This window comes from Eublepharis macularius, chromosome 18 (genome assembly GCF_028583425.1).
Source record: "Eublepharis macularius isolate TG4126 chromosome 18, MPM_Emac_v1.0, whole genome shotgun sequence".
Lineage (NCBI taxonomy): Eukaryota > Metazoa > Chordata > Lepidosauria > Squamata > Eublepharidae > Eublepharis > Eublepharis macularius.
Genome location: NC_072807.1, coordinates 24,421,864 through 24,440,476, shown reverse-complemented (window position 1 = coordinate 24,440,476; position 18,613 = coordinate 24,421,864). Strand labels below are relative to the sequence as shown.

Sequence of the window (18,613 nt, the reverse complement as noted above, 5' to 3'; positions counted from 1 at the left end):
AGGAGCAGCAATGTCCCCCTAACTCTTGTTTTGATCAGAGTGCTTTTAGACATGCTCACTGGGAAATAGGCCCCACTGAGCTCTTACTCTGAAGCAAGCACATTAGTACACTCCCTCACATCCTCCTGATTCTTTTATAAGCAAAATCTACCTATCTTCAGTACTGCCTCCCCACCTATCTGTTACTGCTCCCCTAGCTAGCCGCTCCTCCACACCGTGTAGCCATTGCCTAGGCAGCTGCTCCCCTTCTGTTGCCTAGGCAGCTGCCCCCCACACCCTGCCCCCCTTAAGCGTTCCCAGCGCTACAAAGTCCCCCCCCCCCCCAATAACTTAACGATTGTCAGTAATCTGTTATTAACAATACTGAAGCCACTCTGTTCCTAGAGCCTGCTGGCCTCCCTGCTTCGTAGGATAAACAGGCCCCTCTCAGCCACTATTTTGAGGAGGGGGCTCTTCCGGGCGCCAGCCTCTTCTCCCCTCTCAAACCACCCAATCCAACTCTGGCGCGCTCAACTCCTCGCTCTCTCATTGGCTCCAAGGCGCTTCCTTGCCTCTCCAGCCATTGGCCCCGATGGTACCCAAGGCTCCGCCCCGATCTCGCGAGATCCTAGAGCAGTTTTTTTTCCCCCTCCACCAATTACGGGAACCCGCTTTACAGTGTTTCTGATTGGCTGTCGCTTTTTAGCGGAAAGGTGAGATTCTCCTCAGGGAAGGAAGCAACTTCTGGTCTCTCCAGGACTTCGGTTCTCTATGGAGTTCATCCCGCCTCGATGAAGAAGCGGTGCAAAAAAGATGATAGAGGCGGGGGTGCGTCCTAGAGCGTCTTCGTTGCTTCGGTTATTTCCGTTATTGGGGGGGGGGGCAAAGCGCGGGCTTTTCGAACGGCGATGGCGGCGCTCTTGCTGCAGTCTCCCTCTGAGGAAGAGGCCTCGGTGTGTGTGGTACAGTCCCCCGGTAGCGAAGACAGCTCGGTGAAGGTCCAGGAAGAGCAGCTGCCGATGGTCTTCCTCTGCACTGGCTGCAAGCGGGTAGTGGGAGACACGCTCGACTGGGAGGCCAACGACGAAAAGACCAGATGCCTTCTCCTCAGGAGTGAGGCGCTTTCCTTGGGCGAGGGGGCCTCGGCGTCTTTATCTACGTTACCGCTCCTTTTAAAATCTTCTCTCTCTCTCTCAGAATGGCTTCAGGGGAAATGATCGCTGGGGCCTGGAGATCAGTTGTCATTCCGGGAGACCTCCAGCTACCACCGGGAGGAGACTAGCTCAATGAAGAATTCAAAAGAGTTCCACTGTTCAAATCATTCATATATGATAACTCCATAAATATAAATATGCAACGTTATTGTCAACAATCTATACAAAGATTATCTCAAGAATCATTTCCACATAAGTGTATTTTTCCTTGGAACTGGGGACCTTGGAATTCACTGAACATTTCTGAATGGGATTTCTTCCCTTTTTAAAGATTTGTTTCCTGTGGAAATGATTTTTGAGATAGTCTTTGTATGATTGTTGACAACAATGTTGTATATTTATGGAGTTATCATATATGAGTGATTTTTGTACAGTGGAACTCTTTTGAATTCTTCATTTAGTTAGTTTTTGCAGATGTGTTTTGTAATTAGGTTTCATTCCCATGATTCTCTCCTTGACCACCTGGAGGACAGCAACCTTATAAGGCAGCTTGCAAAACAGCTAGGACCAAGCCTAGTTGCGTGGACTCTATAGGGCATTTAAAAAGGACTCTTTACACTTTGTTTCTCTAGCCTACTTGCTCATCTAATAAGTCTTGATTGTTAGTACCATCCTAGGTACAGGTGTGACTAGAGTGGCCCCCTCTGCCCATTTTATTCATACAATAACCTTGTTGGGTAGAGTTGCCAACCTCCAGGTGCTCACCGGAGATTTGGAATTACAGCAGGTCTCCAGGCTAGAGAAACCAATTTTCCAGGAGAAAATGGCTGTTTTGGGGAGGTGACTCTATTATATCTCACTGAGGAGTCTAAAATCTCAGAATTTCACTCTGTAGATGCTTCAAGGCAGGCAATGTCATCCCAGATCTTCCTTTTCACTTGCCTTCTCTTTAGTTTAGCTAGACAAAGGTTCCCAGTAGGGTTTCCAGCCTCTAGGTAGACCCTGAAGACCTTCCAGAATTACAACTGTTCTCCAGACTAAAGAGATCAATTCCCATGGGGAAAAATTGCTGTTTTGGAGGATGGATTTGATGGCACTGCTTCGCTTAAGACCCTTCCCTCTCCAAACCTCATCTTCCCCCAGGCTCCACTCTCAAAAGGAATTTCCCAACCTGGAGGGGTCAGATACAGATACAGTGACTGCCCCACAGTTTCTAGTGAGCTTTATTTAAGAGAGTAGATCTTCCTGGTTGCAGTCTAATGCTAGCTGTTCCACCACATTGGTGTCCCCACCCCCTGGAAGGACACTTGCCACTTGTGCTTCTTTATTGTGTGGGCTTGTGGTGGTACTGGCAGTTCCCATGCAGCTTTCTATTTCTCCTTCCTTTTTACTTAAAAAGTAGTAAATCTCTCAGTACTTAGGTGTCCTGTTAGTCATAAGCGTTTATGTAAAGCATATTTTGCCTCCTTAGAAAATGACACAAGCAGCCTACCTACTTGAGCTGAGTTAGTACTGTTAGGCATGAAGACAATTGTAGGCTAAGGCTCTTGCTGGCTGCTCCTATTACTGATTGTGCTTGCAGCACTTCAGGTTTGTGATGTGTTTTTACAATCTTCAGCAGTCTTATCAGTTGTCTGACTAAATCACTATATTGTGACCCAGTTGCAATGGGAACACGCCCAGTCCCAGAAGGCAAGGCCATTCCACTGCCATGTAGGCACATGGTAATGTCATTGGGCAGAGTGCTGAACGATATTAACACATTTTATTTTGTTGGAATACGTTTTTTAAAATGTGTCTTTCCCCATTACAGATGTTTCTCCTACTGTCTCAGTGGATAAAGTGCAAAAGCTTTCAAGCTGGCCGGAAGAGCGTGGCTGGTAAGCAACGTCCAACTTCAAAGGGAAGTGAGATCTGCTTTATAGCAGACCTTCCTAATGGGATAGAAAGCTCAAACATTTATTTTGCTTTTTAAAACTCATCTGGACTAATATAGATCATGTTTGTGATCATATTTCCAACTGAGCCCTTCTGGTGTAGTGGTTAGAGTGTTGGACTAGGACCTGGGAGGCCCAGGTTAGAACCTACATTCTGCCATGGAAACATGCGTGTGTGACTTTGAGCCAGTCACCTGCTCTCAGCCAAACTTACTTCACATGATTTAGTCAGTTGTCTGTATAGCCATGATGTAGTCAATTGTGAGGCTATACTGGAGAAGGGGAGAATGTTGCAAACCACTTTTGAGTACCCGGTGGGGAGAAAAGTGGTTTATAAATGCAGTAAATAAAATAACATTAAATATTTAGAGGTGGGAGGATAGGAAGTCACTTTTTAATTTTATTTACAAGATTTATATCCTATCTTTCTAACCTCATCAGGGACACCAAGAGACTAACAGGTTAAAAATATACATAATAAACAAGTCTTTTAAAAAACCATTAAAACCAGTCAAACACAGGTAATTAAAGCTAAGCTAAGATACACATACAAAAACAGCAATGAAAACAGGGCAGGAAGGAGGAATCTCTGTGAGAACTCTAGCAAAAAAAAGTCTTCATCTACTGGTGGAAAGCTGCAACGGAAAGGGACGGGCCAGTCTCTCTGAGGAGAAAGTTCACAAAGGCCATTTACTGGGTTGCCACCCACTTCATCTCAGAAGGCCTCAGAAGATGACCATGGTGGTTGGGAGGATTCACAAGAGAGTATGCCACCCTTCAGATATGCTTCAGTATGTGTATATTTTTAAATCTATTTGTGAATTTATATATCTTGTGGGTAGTTTAAAGACATGAAACTGTGTGGTCTACTTTTGCTGGTTAAGAAAGAGGCTAAATTCTTTTAAAATGTATAAGGTAGGTATGCTTTTGTACCTCACATGTTTAATTTTGCTTTGGAATCCACACAGTCAAACTTAGGCTGTTGATAATGAAAATAATACTTAACAGTGTTCTGATTGCAGGGCATATATTGTAGTGATATTCTTACAGCAGCCCAAGGTGATGAATTGGCATTATCCTCATGGGAGAGGGGGAGCCTGAGTGTGACTTGCCAAAGGTTATCTAATGAGTTCATGGCAGAGCTGAGATTTGCATTGGGAACCTTCTCAAGCTCTGGGCCGCTGCACTGCACCAGCTGTTGATGCTTCCATCTTCTCTGTGTTTATTTGGAAACAAACATGCTTTGGGTTGCTTCCTTGTTTTGTTTTGGTTTTAGCAATAAAATTATGACCTAGAAAGTGATCATATTTAGCACAAAAAAATAAATCAGGCCAAAAATGCCATTGGGTAGGCATGTAGATCATGATATGGTTCTCAGTGTATATAGAGCAAAGAGTGGAAGAGGGGTACCGACATGCACTGCAACATACCCAATAGGCCAAGATCTGCTCATGTGCATATGGTGTCCATTGGTGTCTAAGCCACTGTGTGTTGTTGAAAGAATCTTATTTAAATAACATAGAAAGAATGTTATTTAAATTTGCTATATGAATATCTTGAGATATATTTAGAAACTTTTTCTACTGTGGTTGTTCAATTACATTTCTCTCGCTTGTTGCAGGAAGTAGAACATTGCTGTGCTTCATACTGTAACATGATTTGTTAGCGTAACCATGGTATTTTTTCTAAATGAGTTGTTAAAACATTTTCTCTTTTGCAGCATGCTTGAAACTTTGTTTTGCTCAGGATGCAAAATGACACTTGGAAGCATTTACCGATGCACTCCAAGACATCTTGATTATAAACGAGATTTGTATTGTTTAAACATTGACTGCCTTGAAAGGTAAGAAATATTTAAAATTGCCAAGTAAGCTTTTCATTTCTTTTCTGATTAGATTTGGGAATTTAAATACTGTGAGCCTTAGACAAGTGTCTCAAAACTCAGGGACTGCTTCTCTTGTGCAAGGAATTTGATGGGAGATACTCTTTGCTAGGGTGGCCTGGAGAAAAATGTCCGGTCCTTTCAATAGAGGTGTAGTGTATGGGAACGGGCAGCTGAAGCTGTTCATGGCATGATAAGTAACATCACTTGTAACATCCCGTTAAATCTCTATTAAAGGATAGGGTTATTTTTCTTCAGGCCGTTGGCAACCCTTTTCTTTCCTCCTGCCTTTAAATTTCAGAAGTACGCCAGTTCCCACAAGGCACATTTTTCATTCTGATGTACATGGAAGGGAAAAAATGTCAGAACTGCCCTTTGTTCTTGCTGACATTTAAGTAGACAGCAACGAACACAACCTCTTTCCAGCCCCTAGGTTCTTATAACAATTTTTGGTTATAGCCTTTTTATGCCTACTGATGTCAACATCACCGATGTAGATCTGTGTATTGGTGCCAAGTAGAAAATACTCATTTTCTTAAAATAAACATGGTCAGATGCAGATGTGTTGCATTGTGTGAAACCAGTGTAGCTGCCATATTTTTCTTACGCAACCGTTGAACTACAAAACAAGCTGCGATTCTCACATTGTATATTGTTCAAAATACTGGTGCTTCTTTAGGATTAAAAAAGTTAATGCAAGAAAAAGGGGGAGCACTGCAATCCGTTAGTGTAGAACACTGATTATTATCCATAGTGTTTATAAAGTTTTAATTATACACCTATTTTGAACTTTTTTTTAAATACACGGACTTGTAAAAAGTCCATGTAAGCCCCATGACACAGAGTGGTAAGCTGCAGCCCAAGCTCTGCTCACGACCTGAGTTGAATCCTGCCAGAAGGTGGGTTCAGGTAGCTGACTCAAGGTTGACTCAGCCTTCCATCCTTCCAAGGTCGGTCAAATGAGTACCCAGTTTCCTGGGGGTAAAGTGTAGATGACTGGGGAAGGCAATGGCAACCCACCCCATAAAAAGTCTGCCAAGAAAACGTCATGATGCGACGTCCCCCCATGGGTCAGTAATGACTTGGTGCTTGCACGGGGGGCTATCTTTACCTTTTACCCACAAGTCCATGTAGATAGCAAATTCCTGGGTACAGATTTACCCAGACAAATGGCAGGTGCTTCCTATGGTTCAGACCTTAAAGGCTTGCAGTGAAGTGTCAGGAGAGAACCAACCAAACCTCTAAGCAGTAGGCATGTTTCAATCACTTGATGTCTTACTCAGTTGCAGTGGATGCTACAGATGTGACTGCAGTTGCTGGTTATTGTGTTGTCAGGTGATGTATTGTCAAGCTTCTAGCTTGAATTGGGTGATAGTCCTGCTCTTAATAACTGCCAAATGTCCAAGTTATACCCTAGGAACTGCAGAACAAATTGCTGATGTGGATGAGGAACCTCTTACCTTTGAAAGTCAAGCTATTTTGGAAGAATCACTTGAAAGGGTAAGGAGATGGTGGTTTTCACATTTTGCTCATTTCTAGTGGAAGTCCTTCAGATCTCTCTCTTGTTGAGAAGTTGGGTAGCAGATCCAGGGACCTATATGCTTCGTGTTCTGGTTGTTTTTATCAAATGCTGTACAACGTTTTTATTACATTTCATAGTTTTGTTTATTTCATGACAATTTTTTTTGCTTCTGTTATTGCCGCGTATGGCTTTAATGGTTGTTTTGTTATTGTTTTTGTTTTGCTTATTTTGATTAGCTTGTTCCAGGAGCTTTATAACCATGACAAAAAATGAAAACATATTTTGGCAGGGCCCAGACACCCCCCCCCCCAAATTTGTTGCCCTCAGAGCTGGTGAAATCAGGATTCTGCACATGGACAACCATTCAGTCCCTTGCTTGCTTTGACAAATACTGGTTTTGTTATTTTTGCTCTTTCCCACCACTGAGACCGAGCTTGTGAGGGTGGCACCAGGAAATCACCAGGGATTCTGTGTTTGTACATTGCAAGAAACCATATTTTAGACTAACTGTTGTTAATGAGCTTCAGACCAAGATTTCTGGTCCTCTTTTAACAGTTAGTAGAATGCAGTGGATTGCCAGACAATCACCAAAAGCATAATTAGTTTGAATGAACCATAGTTTCATGTGATTGCAGAACCAAACCAGTTTATCTGTCTGAACTGTATCTGACTGAACTGGTGCTACAAAATAAAGGTAGTTCTGTCTGGAGAGCGATGTGTGCACAGTTCCCAAGAGGAAATCTATTCTCTTAGCTTCTCACTTTGCTAGTTGTGCCTGTAAAGGCTCTTAAAGTGTCTTCTGCTCCTCTAATATGTAATAAGCGCTTTCTTCTGCTCATGTGGCTTCTGGGTGGGGGTGGGGGGGAACAGGAGGATTCTGGCTATGGTTTGGGAATACAGTCTTAACAACTTATTCATGGGTGCCTGGATTGGGACCCACATAAATTAACAGGTAATGTAAATTGAAATACCCTTTTTCTTTAATAGGCAGAAACAACACTGAAGGCATTGGAGCACCGATTATCTCTAGTTGAATCAGGTTTTGCATCTCTTCCCAATAATGGCTGAAATGAATAATAACTGTTGGTGTTAATCAATATTTGCTGTTTTGAGCTCTTGGGAATATGTTGCGATCATTCTCTTTGAAAAAGGTTGTCAGACTGCTGAAAACTGAAAATGCTGACTTGTGGGAAAGGAGAGGGCTTCTGTAGAAGAGAATCTTTGGAAATTCTGTTTAAAGCTGTTCAGAAGCGTCAGTGCGACTGCAAGCCTTGCTACTTGTTCTGGTTCTCCGCTTCCTCCTAAATAGAAGCTTTCAGGCAGCTTGCCAAATTCTGAATGTCTTTCATTCTTTGGTAGCATTAGTGATGACAGATCTCATTATGTTGTAGCTTTGAACATCAGTTCACATCTCAGGGCCAAAGTTCATAGATAATTCATACTTCGTGATCAGAATCTTCCTAGGTGGGTGGGTGGGTATGCGTGCTCTTTCTAAGGAAAAGTCAGCTGGATGAAGGGGTGATTTTGCACTGGGGGTGGGTGGTGATATACAGGTGCCCTGGGAGCTTTGTGGGCCACCTTTCTGTGTTGGGGGGGTGGGGGGACATGAGAGTTGGATAAGAAGTATAAAAGCAATAGACAACATTTACTGTCAGTACACCCTGAGCATCATTGCCCTTCTGTCAATTCTCAGCACTTCTGCTTTCCTGGGTTTGTGTGGCTGTTCTGTTGTTTCTGCTTTTACCACTAGGTGACACAATTGGCCCACTAGATTGATCCCCAAAAAACAACTTGGTTATTTGAAGCTGGCAGAAGGCTGAAACATAAAAATGTTGTCAATTCAGAAATAAGTACCATTGAACTCAGTGAAACTCACTTCTACGTAAACATTAGGGCTGTGTTTGTGAGTGTGAGACAGTGCAGCCTTGGTCATAATTTAATGCTGTGTTCTTTACAGTGAGGAGCTGCCAACCCAAAGCGTCCAAAACTGAATCCCTGTAATTGAGTTCACATCCCCCTTTCCTCCAAGATCGTTGCTTGAGGAGAGAAGAGGTTAAACCTCCTCCCCTACCCCCCCCCCACCTCCAAGTATGAGCTCTCTGGCTGTTTTCTGTTTCCTGTTAGTAACTTGAGGAGGTTGAGATAGAAGTGTTTAAGGCCCTCACCGTGTAGCTGTGGCCTCTGTCCAAATAGGAGGTGACACATATGGTTACAGTTTGCCTGTAAACACGCCAGGCAGATCCATTCATGGATCTTTCAACGTCTCATAGAGCTGACCCCTGTAACTTTTCCTGTATGCGTGGGAAAGCATGTGGGCTGGGGATTTTTTTGTGTGTGTGAATAAATAGCTCTGGTGTGGAAGTTCACTGGGCGACTTTGATCCAGTCACATACTCCCAGCCTAACCTACCTCTCAGGGTTGTTGTGAGGATAATATGGAGGCAGGGAGAATGATGTAAGCTCCTTGGGGTCCTCATTGTGAAGAAAGGCAGTATGTAAATGAAGTAAATTTATAAATACAGATAAAGGCCGGGGACAAGTAAAAGGTAAGTTGTTTAGTGGGTTTGAAGGAAAGAAGGAGGCGGGGAAAGGTGAGCTTATGGAGGCTGCCAGGAGGAGGGAAAGAGGAAATAGTTTGGGAAGGGGGATACAGAGAAAAGTGAAGTGCCCCCACAAGTCCTTGAAGATTCTCCCCCATGCAACTGAGCTTGGCTCAACCAGCACCAAGCAACCGGGTCATAGGGGAGAGGCTGCAGGGGAGGGGAGTGACAATGGGGGCAGACAAGAGTGGGTGGGAGGGAGAGACAGAAGCAGGAAAGGGGGAGAGGCTATGGGGGCAGGAAAGGGAAAGAGGACATAGTGGAGGAGGGGAAAAATGAGATGCCTCCTGGAAGTCTTTGCAGGTCCCCTACTCGTAAAGCTAAAAGAAATGAAGTCCTTCCTTCCTTTTTCTGATTGGCCATCCTGGTGAATAATTCCTGCTGTGTGTTCTGCCGTTGCCACGTTACGGATGCTTGCCGGGTTGAGCCATTCCAGGTAATCTGAGAACGGCGGTTAACTGAATGCAATGAAGAATTTGCCTTATCAGCAACAACATAAGAAATAACAGAAAAAATAACAAATGAGCCTGTTGGAATTTTGTAACTGACTTGATGGAGAGAGATGATTCACAAATCTTTTGGTTGACAGTGTTGAAAGCTGATAAATGTCAGCACCTCGGGCTAGGACGCTGCTCCGACTGGGTTGTCCTGTTTTAGGAAGGCTCCTGCATTGTTCTTCATGTTTTCTCTGTCCCTCGAGTCAGCATTAAAAGTAGCTGGCCAAGTGACCTCTAATGCTTGCAGTCACCATCAAGGGGCCTTGAAGGAGAGTGCAGCCAGGTTGTCAGATTTGGGGGAAATCGCATAGGCTGATGTCTCTCCTCTGCACTCTGTGACCTGTCATTATTGAATGCTCTGCTTCCCATTTTTCCCCAGGGCTTTGTTCATACATCATTATGGCAATCTTCTGCACACCAAAGCAGCAGTGTGCACCATTGATCTCAGAGCCAAGCTACAAGTAACGCCTGACACAGGTTGGACACTTGTCAGCTTCCCTCAAGTTTTGATGGGAAATGTAGGCGTCCTGGTTTTACAGCTTGGCTCTCCATTACAGCTGCAAGACCAGGATTCCTACATTTCCTATCAACACTTGAGGGAAGCTGACAAGTGTCCAACCTGTGTCAGGCGTCACTTGTAGCTTGGCTCTCAGTGGGAAGTACTGGCAGAGGAGCAGCCTGCATATGTTAGTTTTTCTATGATCTGCCTGAGCAAGTAACTCGTGCCTTCTTGGCCTTTTGTGGTGTGCTTTTTTTTTTATAAAAAAAAATGAAATTTCATCCTTGCATCTCCCATAGCCGCTTGCTCTTTTCATCCATTTGTCAATTTTTAGCAGAAGCTGTATTCATTTCTCTTGTGGTCCTAGGATTGCTTCGGAATTTCATTTCAAATGCTCTCTCTCTGTGTTCTTTTTGGCCTAATGCTTCAAACTTATCGGTGCATACGTGGATGTGTGATTACAGTTTTGACGTTTTTGCCTAAGTAAAGGCACAATACAATACCAGGCCAGGAAGATTTGGGGGGGAAGCAACAAAAAGGTCTAGGCCTGAGGGTCACCTTTTGGGGCAGGGGGAAGGAGTGGCCAGACCTTTTTTTAAAACAAAACGTATCTTGGTCCCATTCAAGCCAGTCAAGTGCTTAGTTGAGACTAGCTAGTTAAGCTTCAAACATTTTCACCCAAAGGGCAAAGATACTGCTGATACCTGCTATGCAACATTGGCCAAAACAGAAAATAATGTTTTATTCCGCATACTTGCTTACATTTATCGGTCAAGGGCTTAAGCCCTAGGGAATGTTTACACTGATTCATTATACCTGATCATTTTTACCTCTCAAACGAGCACTGCATTTTGCTGACCCAGCTAGAGTTTCACTTTAGAGTCTCCAAAGACCAGTTTGGATGTCTCCACCAAAACACAAAGGAATCCTGTTCTTCCTCTTCCAGGACTATTGGGGAGCACATCAAAGGCAGGGGGTTGTCTGCCTCCTGAAGACAGCTGGAATAAACTTAAGGGTCCTTCCTTTAGAAGTGCCACTGCATAGCAGAAGCAAACAAAGGGAACCAGTATGGCAAGCTTAGAAATGTAATAAGGCAATGAAAGAAAGTATTTAGTTACTTCTTGGCAACAGCTTAAAGTGCAGTCGTGTACAACTGACAATCTTTAGGAACATGGGAGTTGGTGATCACTAATCAGTGGTACAACTACTAGAGACAACAGTGGCTGTTTAGAGGTGGACAAGGGAAAAAAGAATGGAATGATAGTGTCAGTTCTAGAGAAACTCTTGTGTGGAAGTAGTTTGCATCTGTTTGCAGAAAACGTCTGTTCTGAGAAAGTTGCTAATCATCCATCCTTCTACAAGAAAAGAGAAAAGGAATTATATGTGCCCTTCTTGTGTTTTGCCAAAACTGACATTCAAAGGTGGTGCAAACTGCAAGACTGATCTGCTCTGAAAGGCTTTGCCTGAAGCTGGTGGCAACAGCGTTTTTGGTGCTGTCTGATCTGATCGGTCTTTACATTAAAACTTTTCTTCTGAAGTTTTAGCTTTGTGGCTGAGAGCCTTTCTTTGCACACCTAGTCTATGAAATAAGGACACATCACTTTTGAACTGGCTTCTTTTTTGTATGAGCTTATACTGCTGTCAACAACAGGAGTCAAGGATGTTGTTGTGGTTCTTTTTTAAAAACAGTTACACAGATGCCGCAAATACTGTAAGAGACCTTAAAATGTTCCTTTAAGGATCTTTTGCAGGGATACGTAGATCTCCACCAAACTATCATTGCTGTTCTAGAATTTTGCTGTGTTTCACTCCTGAACTCTGGTCTAATTAAGAGAATTCCTAAACATAATTTTAAAGTTGGAGCACATGCTATTTGTTCCAGTTTTCAGGTCCTTTGCTTCATTTATGTCTTTTTCTCACTTCTATGTTATCAATAATACTCAGCAATAAAAACATCACAGGAAACTGCAGTTTTGGTATCAGTGTCCAATTGCATGCAAGGAGTGTTTGGCTTGAATGCACACATCCTTGTTCTTTGAATATATGCAAGGCACACAAAGGATTTTGATGCAATCATCTGGGAGCATCTCAAGGTTCCTTTTTTCTGCAGAGTTTGCACACTTGTAATGGCGGCGGGGGGGGGAGGTACTGAAGATGTAGCAAATCCCATGCTTGTAGCCCTCTGCACAACTAAGTCAAAGGAGTGGTGGTACTGTACTTTGGAAATAAAATCTTGGAGGGAAGATTTGGATATCCCTCTCAGGTGAAAATACTTCTAGTCTGGAGCTTGCTTTGACACCTGATTTTCATTCTTCCAGTTCTGTCACCTGTTGTTGCCCAAAAGACACTGTGTCTGCCCATTTTCCTTTGCTGCCCCTCCTGCAACATCATGCCATTTCTTTCTCTCTTTGTTGTGTTTGTGTGTTCAAACCCAGATTCAAAACCCTCACGTGCAATGCCTGGTAACGCGGCCGAAATATGAATCAGGCCTTCATTCAGCAGTTATTAGCCTTTAACAATGTAGGTCTGGTCACGGATGACCCAGCATTGTGTCTGTTTTGGCCTTCAAGCTGTAAGCTCCTTGAGGCATTCTTTTACTGACGTTACTTTGCAAAATGCCATGTTTAGCAGTGGTGCGATCCTTATCATAGGCGTAATCTGATCTCAAATTCCCACTCAGTACAGCTTCAAGCAGCTGTGCATTGTTCATTCAGATGGTTCTGGAATAGCTTCGCGATATCCCCAAAGGTACTTGTGGAGAGGTAAACTGTACACTGGGACGAGGCTTATCTGCACTGCTCTCTTTCAAGGTATTCTTGAAACCAGGCTGTCCCTGTCTATGGCAGATCATTTTGCTGGATTCCCTCCAAGTCCCATCGCCCGCCCGCCACCAGCCGCATCACACTGCTTTGGGATCTAGACTGCTCCAGTCTGTCTCATGCATCACGAACTTATAACGGAGCAGCAACCATGATGTGCTTCTAGCAACTTCCTGAAACCCCAGAATGTCCTGTCCCTTTCAGGAACAGGTTAAGCCTATCAGGCTCATCCCCTGAGATTACCTTTAGCTGTCTCCTTGAAATGATATAATTTGCTTCCTCCAAAAGCCTTGCCCCTTAAATTGTTTTTTAAATGTTTACAGCAACTTACAGCCGTGTAAACAAGAAGCCTAAAACTCGAGCAAAAGGCAAACGTCCACTTGCTTACAACTGCTCAGAGAAAGAGAAGGAGTACATGTTTGAACAGAAGATAATCACATCCTTTCATCGCAATGCCTTTAACATTGGTTCTTGGACCCAGATAGAAAGCTTTGACAGAAATTAGGTCCACATTTTTTTAGGTGCAATCCCTCCAGGCAATCGGGTGACGTAGCATCTTGAAAGTAGAATAACACAATGTGCAATGGGGAGTGACTTTTAGAGAGCTTCTGAATGAGGAGTTAATCTCATGGTTTGGAATAAACTTGAATAGATAAATGGTTTTGTACCTTGATTGGGAATAAACTTCTAGAGCGGCAAGTATTCTTGCACCTTGGTACAAATGTGAGATTGGTCTGTAAAAGCTTGCTAAATCTGCCAGATGCAGAGAATTGCTGTCACTGTTGTTTCCTTCCATGCACTGGATATTATTCCTTTCTACATAGTTTTCTTAAGTCAATCAGTCATAACACTCGTGCAACAGAAAACATACAAACTCAATAAATTCAGAATTGTTACCATCAGCCAAACTTCAAATTGGCCAGCAGATCTTTCCTCCTCACTCTGGAGGGAAGTGTCTAATGTCTGGACTGTCATCGGTTTCCAGGGACCTGAAGAGAGTGTGTGTGTGTGTACACACACAACCAAATAAACTCTATCTAAAATCTCTGTAAGGAGATTGAACAGTATGATATACCTGTAATTTCAGTGTCGTATAGCTTTGAAAGAACAGCCCAACCAAATAGGTGCTTCTGTGTAACTGGAAAGTATCTTAAACCCTGTCTGAACAGGCCCAAAAGCTTGAGCATTAAACAACAACAAAATGATCCGTTTCCAGCTTTGTCTTTGGGCCTCATTCCAGAGTTCTTGAGAGGAAAAGCAGCTTGAAAAGAAGCATGTCTCTTCGCATAGAAGCACAGTGCTTCAAAACTACCACGAAGCATGTTTTTCTGCTGTCAACTCACAGCTGATTTACGGGGAACCTGTAGGGTTTTCAAGGCAAGAGACCAACAATTGGTTTGCCATTGCCTGCCATGGAATTCCTTGGTGGTCCCCCATCCAAGTACCGACCAAGGCCAACTTTGATTAAATTTGGAGATCTGATGAGATCAGGTTAGCTTGGGCTGTCCAGGTCAGGACACTATAAAGCGTATTGTCTAGAAAATGCAAGAAGGCACAGCAATCGCTGTCATTGCAACTGAAACAGCAAGCAATGTTGCTTTAAGCACACCTTGCTTAAAATGGCTTTGCGAACAGCATCGCCAGTTGGCTATCCTAGCATTCCAGTCGTAAAATATCAAAGCATGGCTCGTAACTGTGTGCGGGAAAACCTATCTCCTCGAACACCTTCATGCAATGTCCTCTTTGCCCCAGGATCTCATTGTGCCATCGCATTAATCTGTTGCTGCAACCGTTATAACACTGTTTATGGTGTCAGACTGTGGCTAAATAAGGCACTCACTACAGGGTTCCCTTTAAAAGCAAACACAAGTCCATTGTTTGGAAAAGGAAACTTTACTGCAGAAAAGGTCCATTATAGTCCACTGTCCTGAATAGGAGAATCAGGATGGTACATGATCATTGTTACCAATGAAGAGCAAGCATAAGATACAGAGTAACAACACCCATCTGGATCAGCCTCCCCCCACAGTTCTCAAAACAACATCTCTCAGTCCTGGGAAGCTGCTCTCCTTCAAGGCCAATGCTTGGTGGAACGGTGTTAGACAAAACAGTCTCCTCCGGTGGGAATGCTGCCTGGGAACTGGTGCACCTGGGAAGAAAACACTCAAACACTAGAAGCATTAGAAAATGGAGTCAGTACAGTTTAGATATACACTGGACCTGACATTCTGCCCCCCTTAAAACAAATCCCCCCCTGGCTTATATGGGTAGCGAGTATGAAAAGCTTTGGTTAACCTAGGAGCATGAACATGTGCAGAGTTCACCCATTCATCGTAACCAGAATCAAAGTCCTTCCATCTAATGAGGTAAAAAAGCTGATTTCGTTTAAGTTTAGAGTCCAAGATTTGTTGTACCTCATAGTGTATTTGGTCGTCAATCAAAGTTGGAATGGGTGGAGCTTTGACGTGCCATTTGTTGTCGGTGGGAGCTCTCTTTAGAAGACTGACATGGAACGTATCATGCACATGGCGCAGGTTCTTGGGCAAAGTTACAGCAACAGTCACTTTATTTATTATCTTGCGCACAGGAAAAGGTCCTAAGAATTTCAGAGCGAGTTTGCGGCTTGTCTGAGCGAGTTTTAGATTTTTGGTGGAAATATACACATGATCTCCGGGTTGTAATTCCCATTCGGCCACACGATGGCGGTCTGCGTATTTTTTGTAATCCAGTTTGGCTTTTTCAAGGTGTTTCTTAATAAGAGTCCATTGCTGTGCCGCCTCCCCCCACCACGAAGATACATCTGGCAATTTAGAGGAATGGAGAGGGGGTGCATCCAACGGGAAGGGATTGAAGTGAGTTCCGTAGACAATTTTGAAGGGGGCCTCCCCCGTTGAAGCGTGTACACTGTTGTTATATGAGAACTCGGCCAGAGGGAGAAGGTCCACCCAATTATCTTGTTGAAAATTGATGTAGCAACGAAGAAACTGTTCTAATATTTGGTTTGTTTTTTCGGATTGCCCGTCGGTTTGTGGGTGGTGGCTTGAACTGATGCCTTGTTCAATATTCAACATTTTCAAAAGCTCCCGCCAGAAGTTGGCAACGAACTGTCCGCCGCGATCCGAAATCACCTTGGACGGAAAAGAATGTAATTTTACGATGTGTTTTAGAAATAAATCTGCTAGTTTTCGAGCGGAGGGTATAGCAGTACAGGGGATAAAATGAGCTTGTTTGGAGAACAGATCTACCACAACTAAAATACAATTATGTCCTTTTGAGATAGGTAGATCAGTGATAAAGTCCATGGATATTACTTCCCAGGGTCTGTTTGGCGTTTCCAATGGTTGCAGGAGACCCGGAGGCTTCCCTTTCCTGGTTTTGGCGCTGAGGCAAACAGGACAGGAACTAACGTATTGGGAAATGTCTTTGCGCATGCCCGGCCACCAGAATTGTCTTTGGATTAGGTGCAAAGTTTTCAGATACCCATAATGTCCAGCAGTGGGAGCATCATGACAGCGCTGCAAAACTTCCAGTCTGAGGCTGTCTGGGACATAAAACTTGCTCCCGGCTAACCAATCCCCTTGTGGGGATTGGGTCAGTTTGCTTCGCGGAGCTCTATCCCCCTCCTTCTCCACTTCAGTTTTAAGTTTCGATTTCCACTCTTGGTTGGCCGGGAGGGGCTGCTTGGCACTGCTGCGAGTAGTCACCACGCCCCCAAGTTGCGTAGGCGAGAAGACAGTGTCGACAGTCTCCTCCCGTTTGCTCTTATGTTGGGGCATGCGCGATAGGGCGTCTGCCAAAAAGTTAGTTTTGCCCGGGAGATAATTTAGAGTGAAGTTGAATTTGGAAAAGAATTCCGCCCATCGCAATTGCTTGGCATTCAGTCTGCGTGGGCTTCGGAGGGCCTCCAGATTTTTATGATCCGTCCAGACCTCGAAAGGGTATCGCGCCCCCTCCAGCCAATGTCTCCAGTTAGTAAGGGCCACTTTTACTGCAAAGGCCTCCTTCTCCCACACATTCCAGTTTCTTTCCGCCTCCGAAAATTTCCTAGACAAGAAAGCACAAGGCCGCAGCCTACCATCCTCCCCCTTTTGTAGTAAACCCCCCCCTATTGCCGTATCGCTGGCGTCGACCTGTACTATGAAAGGGGATTGTTCGTTGGGGTGGGAGAGGATGGGTTCTGTTACAAATTGCTTTTTTAGACAATCGAAGGCCGTTTGGCAATCGGGGGTCCATTGCAGTTTGGCAGAGGGTTTTTTAGCTTGGTCCCCTTTATCTTTGGTTTTCAGCAAGTCTGTTAAAGGGAGCGTGATTTGGGCGAAATTTGCTATGAAGTCTCTATAGAAGTTGGCAAAACCCAGGAAGGATTGTAGTTCTTTACGGGTGGTGGGTGTCTGCCAGTCCTGGATCGCCTGTATTTTGGCTGGATCCATTTTCAGACCTTTCTGGGAGATACAATATCCGAGGTAAGTGAGTTCGGTTTTATGGAATTCACATTTGGACAGTTTGATGGGCAGCTTATTCTTCATCAGGGTGGCTAAGACTTTTCGTACCGTTTGAATATGTTCTTCCTCGGTGTCCGAGTAAATTAACACATCATCAAGGTACACCACCACCCCTTTGTACAGAAATTCGTGTAGAACTTCGTTTATCATGGACATGAATACAGACGGGGCTCCCGTCAAACCAAAAGGCATAACTAAGTATTCATATTGTCCGAGGGGCGTATTGAAAGCGGTTTTCCACTCATCCCCTGCCTTGATACGAACGTGGAAGTAAGCATCTTTTAGATCTAATTTCGTAAAGATCTTACCTTGGGCCACGACGTTGAGAAGGTCTCGGATGAGCGGTATAGGATAGGCGTTGTTGGTGGACACTGCATTCAAGCCTCGGAAATCTGTGCACAGTCGAAGTCCCCCATCCTTCTTTTTCACGAAGAGGACTGGAGCGGCGTGGGGGCTAGCGGCTGGGCGGATGAACCCTCGTTGGAGGTTGGTGTCAATGAATTTCCGGAGCTCTTCGCGTTCATGGAGACTCATGGGATAAAGTCGTCCTTTGGGCAGTGAGGCTCCGGGTATAATTTCTACCGCACAGTCCGTTCGTCGGTGCGGGGGTAGAGTATCTGCTTCCTCTTCAGAGAAAGCATTTAGAAAAGGCCAGTACGGTTCGGGTATTTGGTTGACTTCTTCTTGGGTGAGAAGGGCCTTTTCTTTATGAGTTGGATCTTCGCCCCAGTTTTGATTCCAACGGTGATTTTTGCAGTTGGTATGACTGAAGGTAATACATCCTTGTGCCCAGTCTATGTAGGGATTGTGATCACATAGCCATTTGCTGCCTAGAATTAACGGGTACTTGGCAGTAGAGCTGATGACAAAGGACCTCTTTTCCCAATGTTGTCCCATGCCTGTGATCACTGGGATGGTTTCAGTTGTTACAGGATTCATGTTGGTACCATCCATTTGCTCAAAGATTACTGGATTTTGTAGATCCCGAGTTGGTAGGACTAGTCCATTGACTAGAGCAGGGGCGATGATGTCTCTTGAGCAGCCCGAGTCAATAAGAGCTTGCACCCGAATGTGCATCTTCCTCTCTGGGTTGATTAGAGTCACTGGCATGAATAAGATGGACCCAGGCGGCCGGTTCCGTGCAGGGACGGGCTTAGGGCGGATCTGTCGTTTGGGTCCTTTCACGACAGATCCATTTCGTTTCCCGACTGGGGACTTTCTGG

General features: G+C 44.3%; 1 protein-coding gene across 1 annotated transcript; it reads left to right on the top strand.

Annotated features, from left to right (window-relative positions):
- The first annotated feature begins 887 nt into the window (after positions 1-887).
- On the top strand, positions 888-7,823 carry LOC129345746 (protein Mis18-alpha-like). Its single transcript, XM_055002976.1, has 5 exons — positions 888-1,092; positions 2,947-3,013; positions 4,791-4,913; positions 6,359-6,452; positions 7,462-7,823. The coding sequence occupies exons 1-5, from the start codon at positions 888-890 to the stop codon at positions 7,540-7,542; spliced, it is 570 nt and encodes a 189-aa protein (XP_054858951.1). The 3' UTR covers positions 7,543-7,823.
- Positions 7,824-18,613: the final 10,790 nt, after the last annotated feature.

Bases quoted from the DNA above. Each gene is read 5' to 3' on its own strand.
- LOC129345746 (XM_055002976.1), top strand. From the start codon at position 888: ATGGCGGCGCTCTTGCTGCAGTCTCCCTCTGAGGAAGAGGCCTCGGTG. The intron at 3,014-4,790 runs GTAAGCAACGTC...TCTCTTTTGCAG, and splicing joins TGGCCGGAAGAGCGTGGCTG to CATGCTTGAAACTTTGTTTT. The intron at 4,914-6,358 runs GTAAGAAATATT...CAAATGTCCAAG, and splicing joins AACATTGACTGCCTTGAAAG to TTATACCCTAGGAACTGCAG.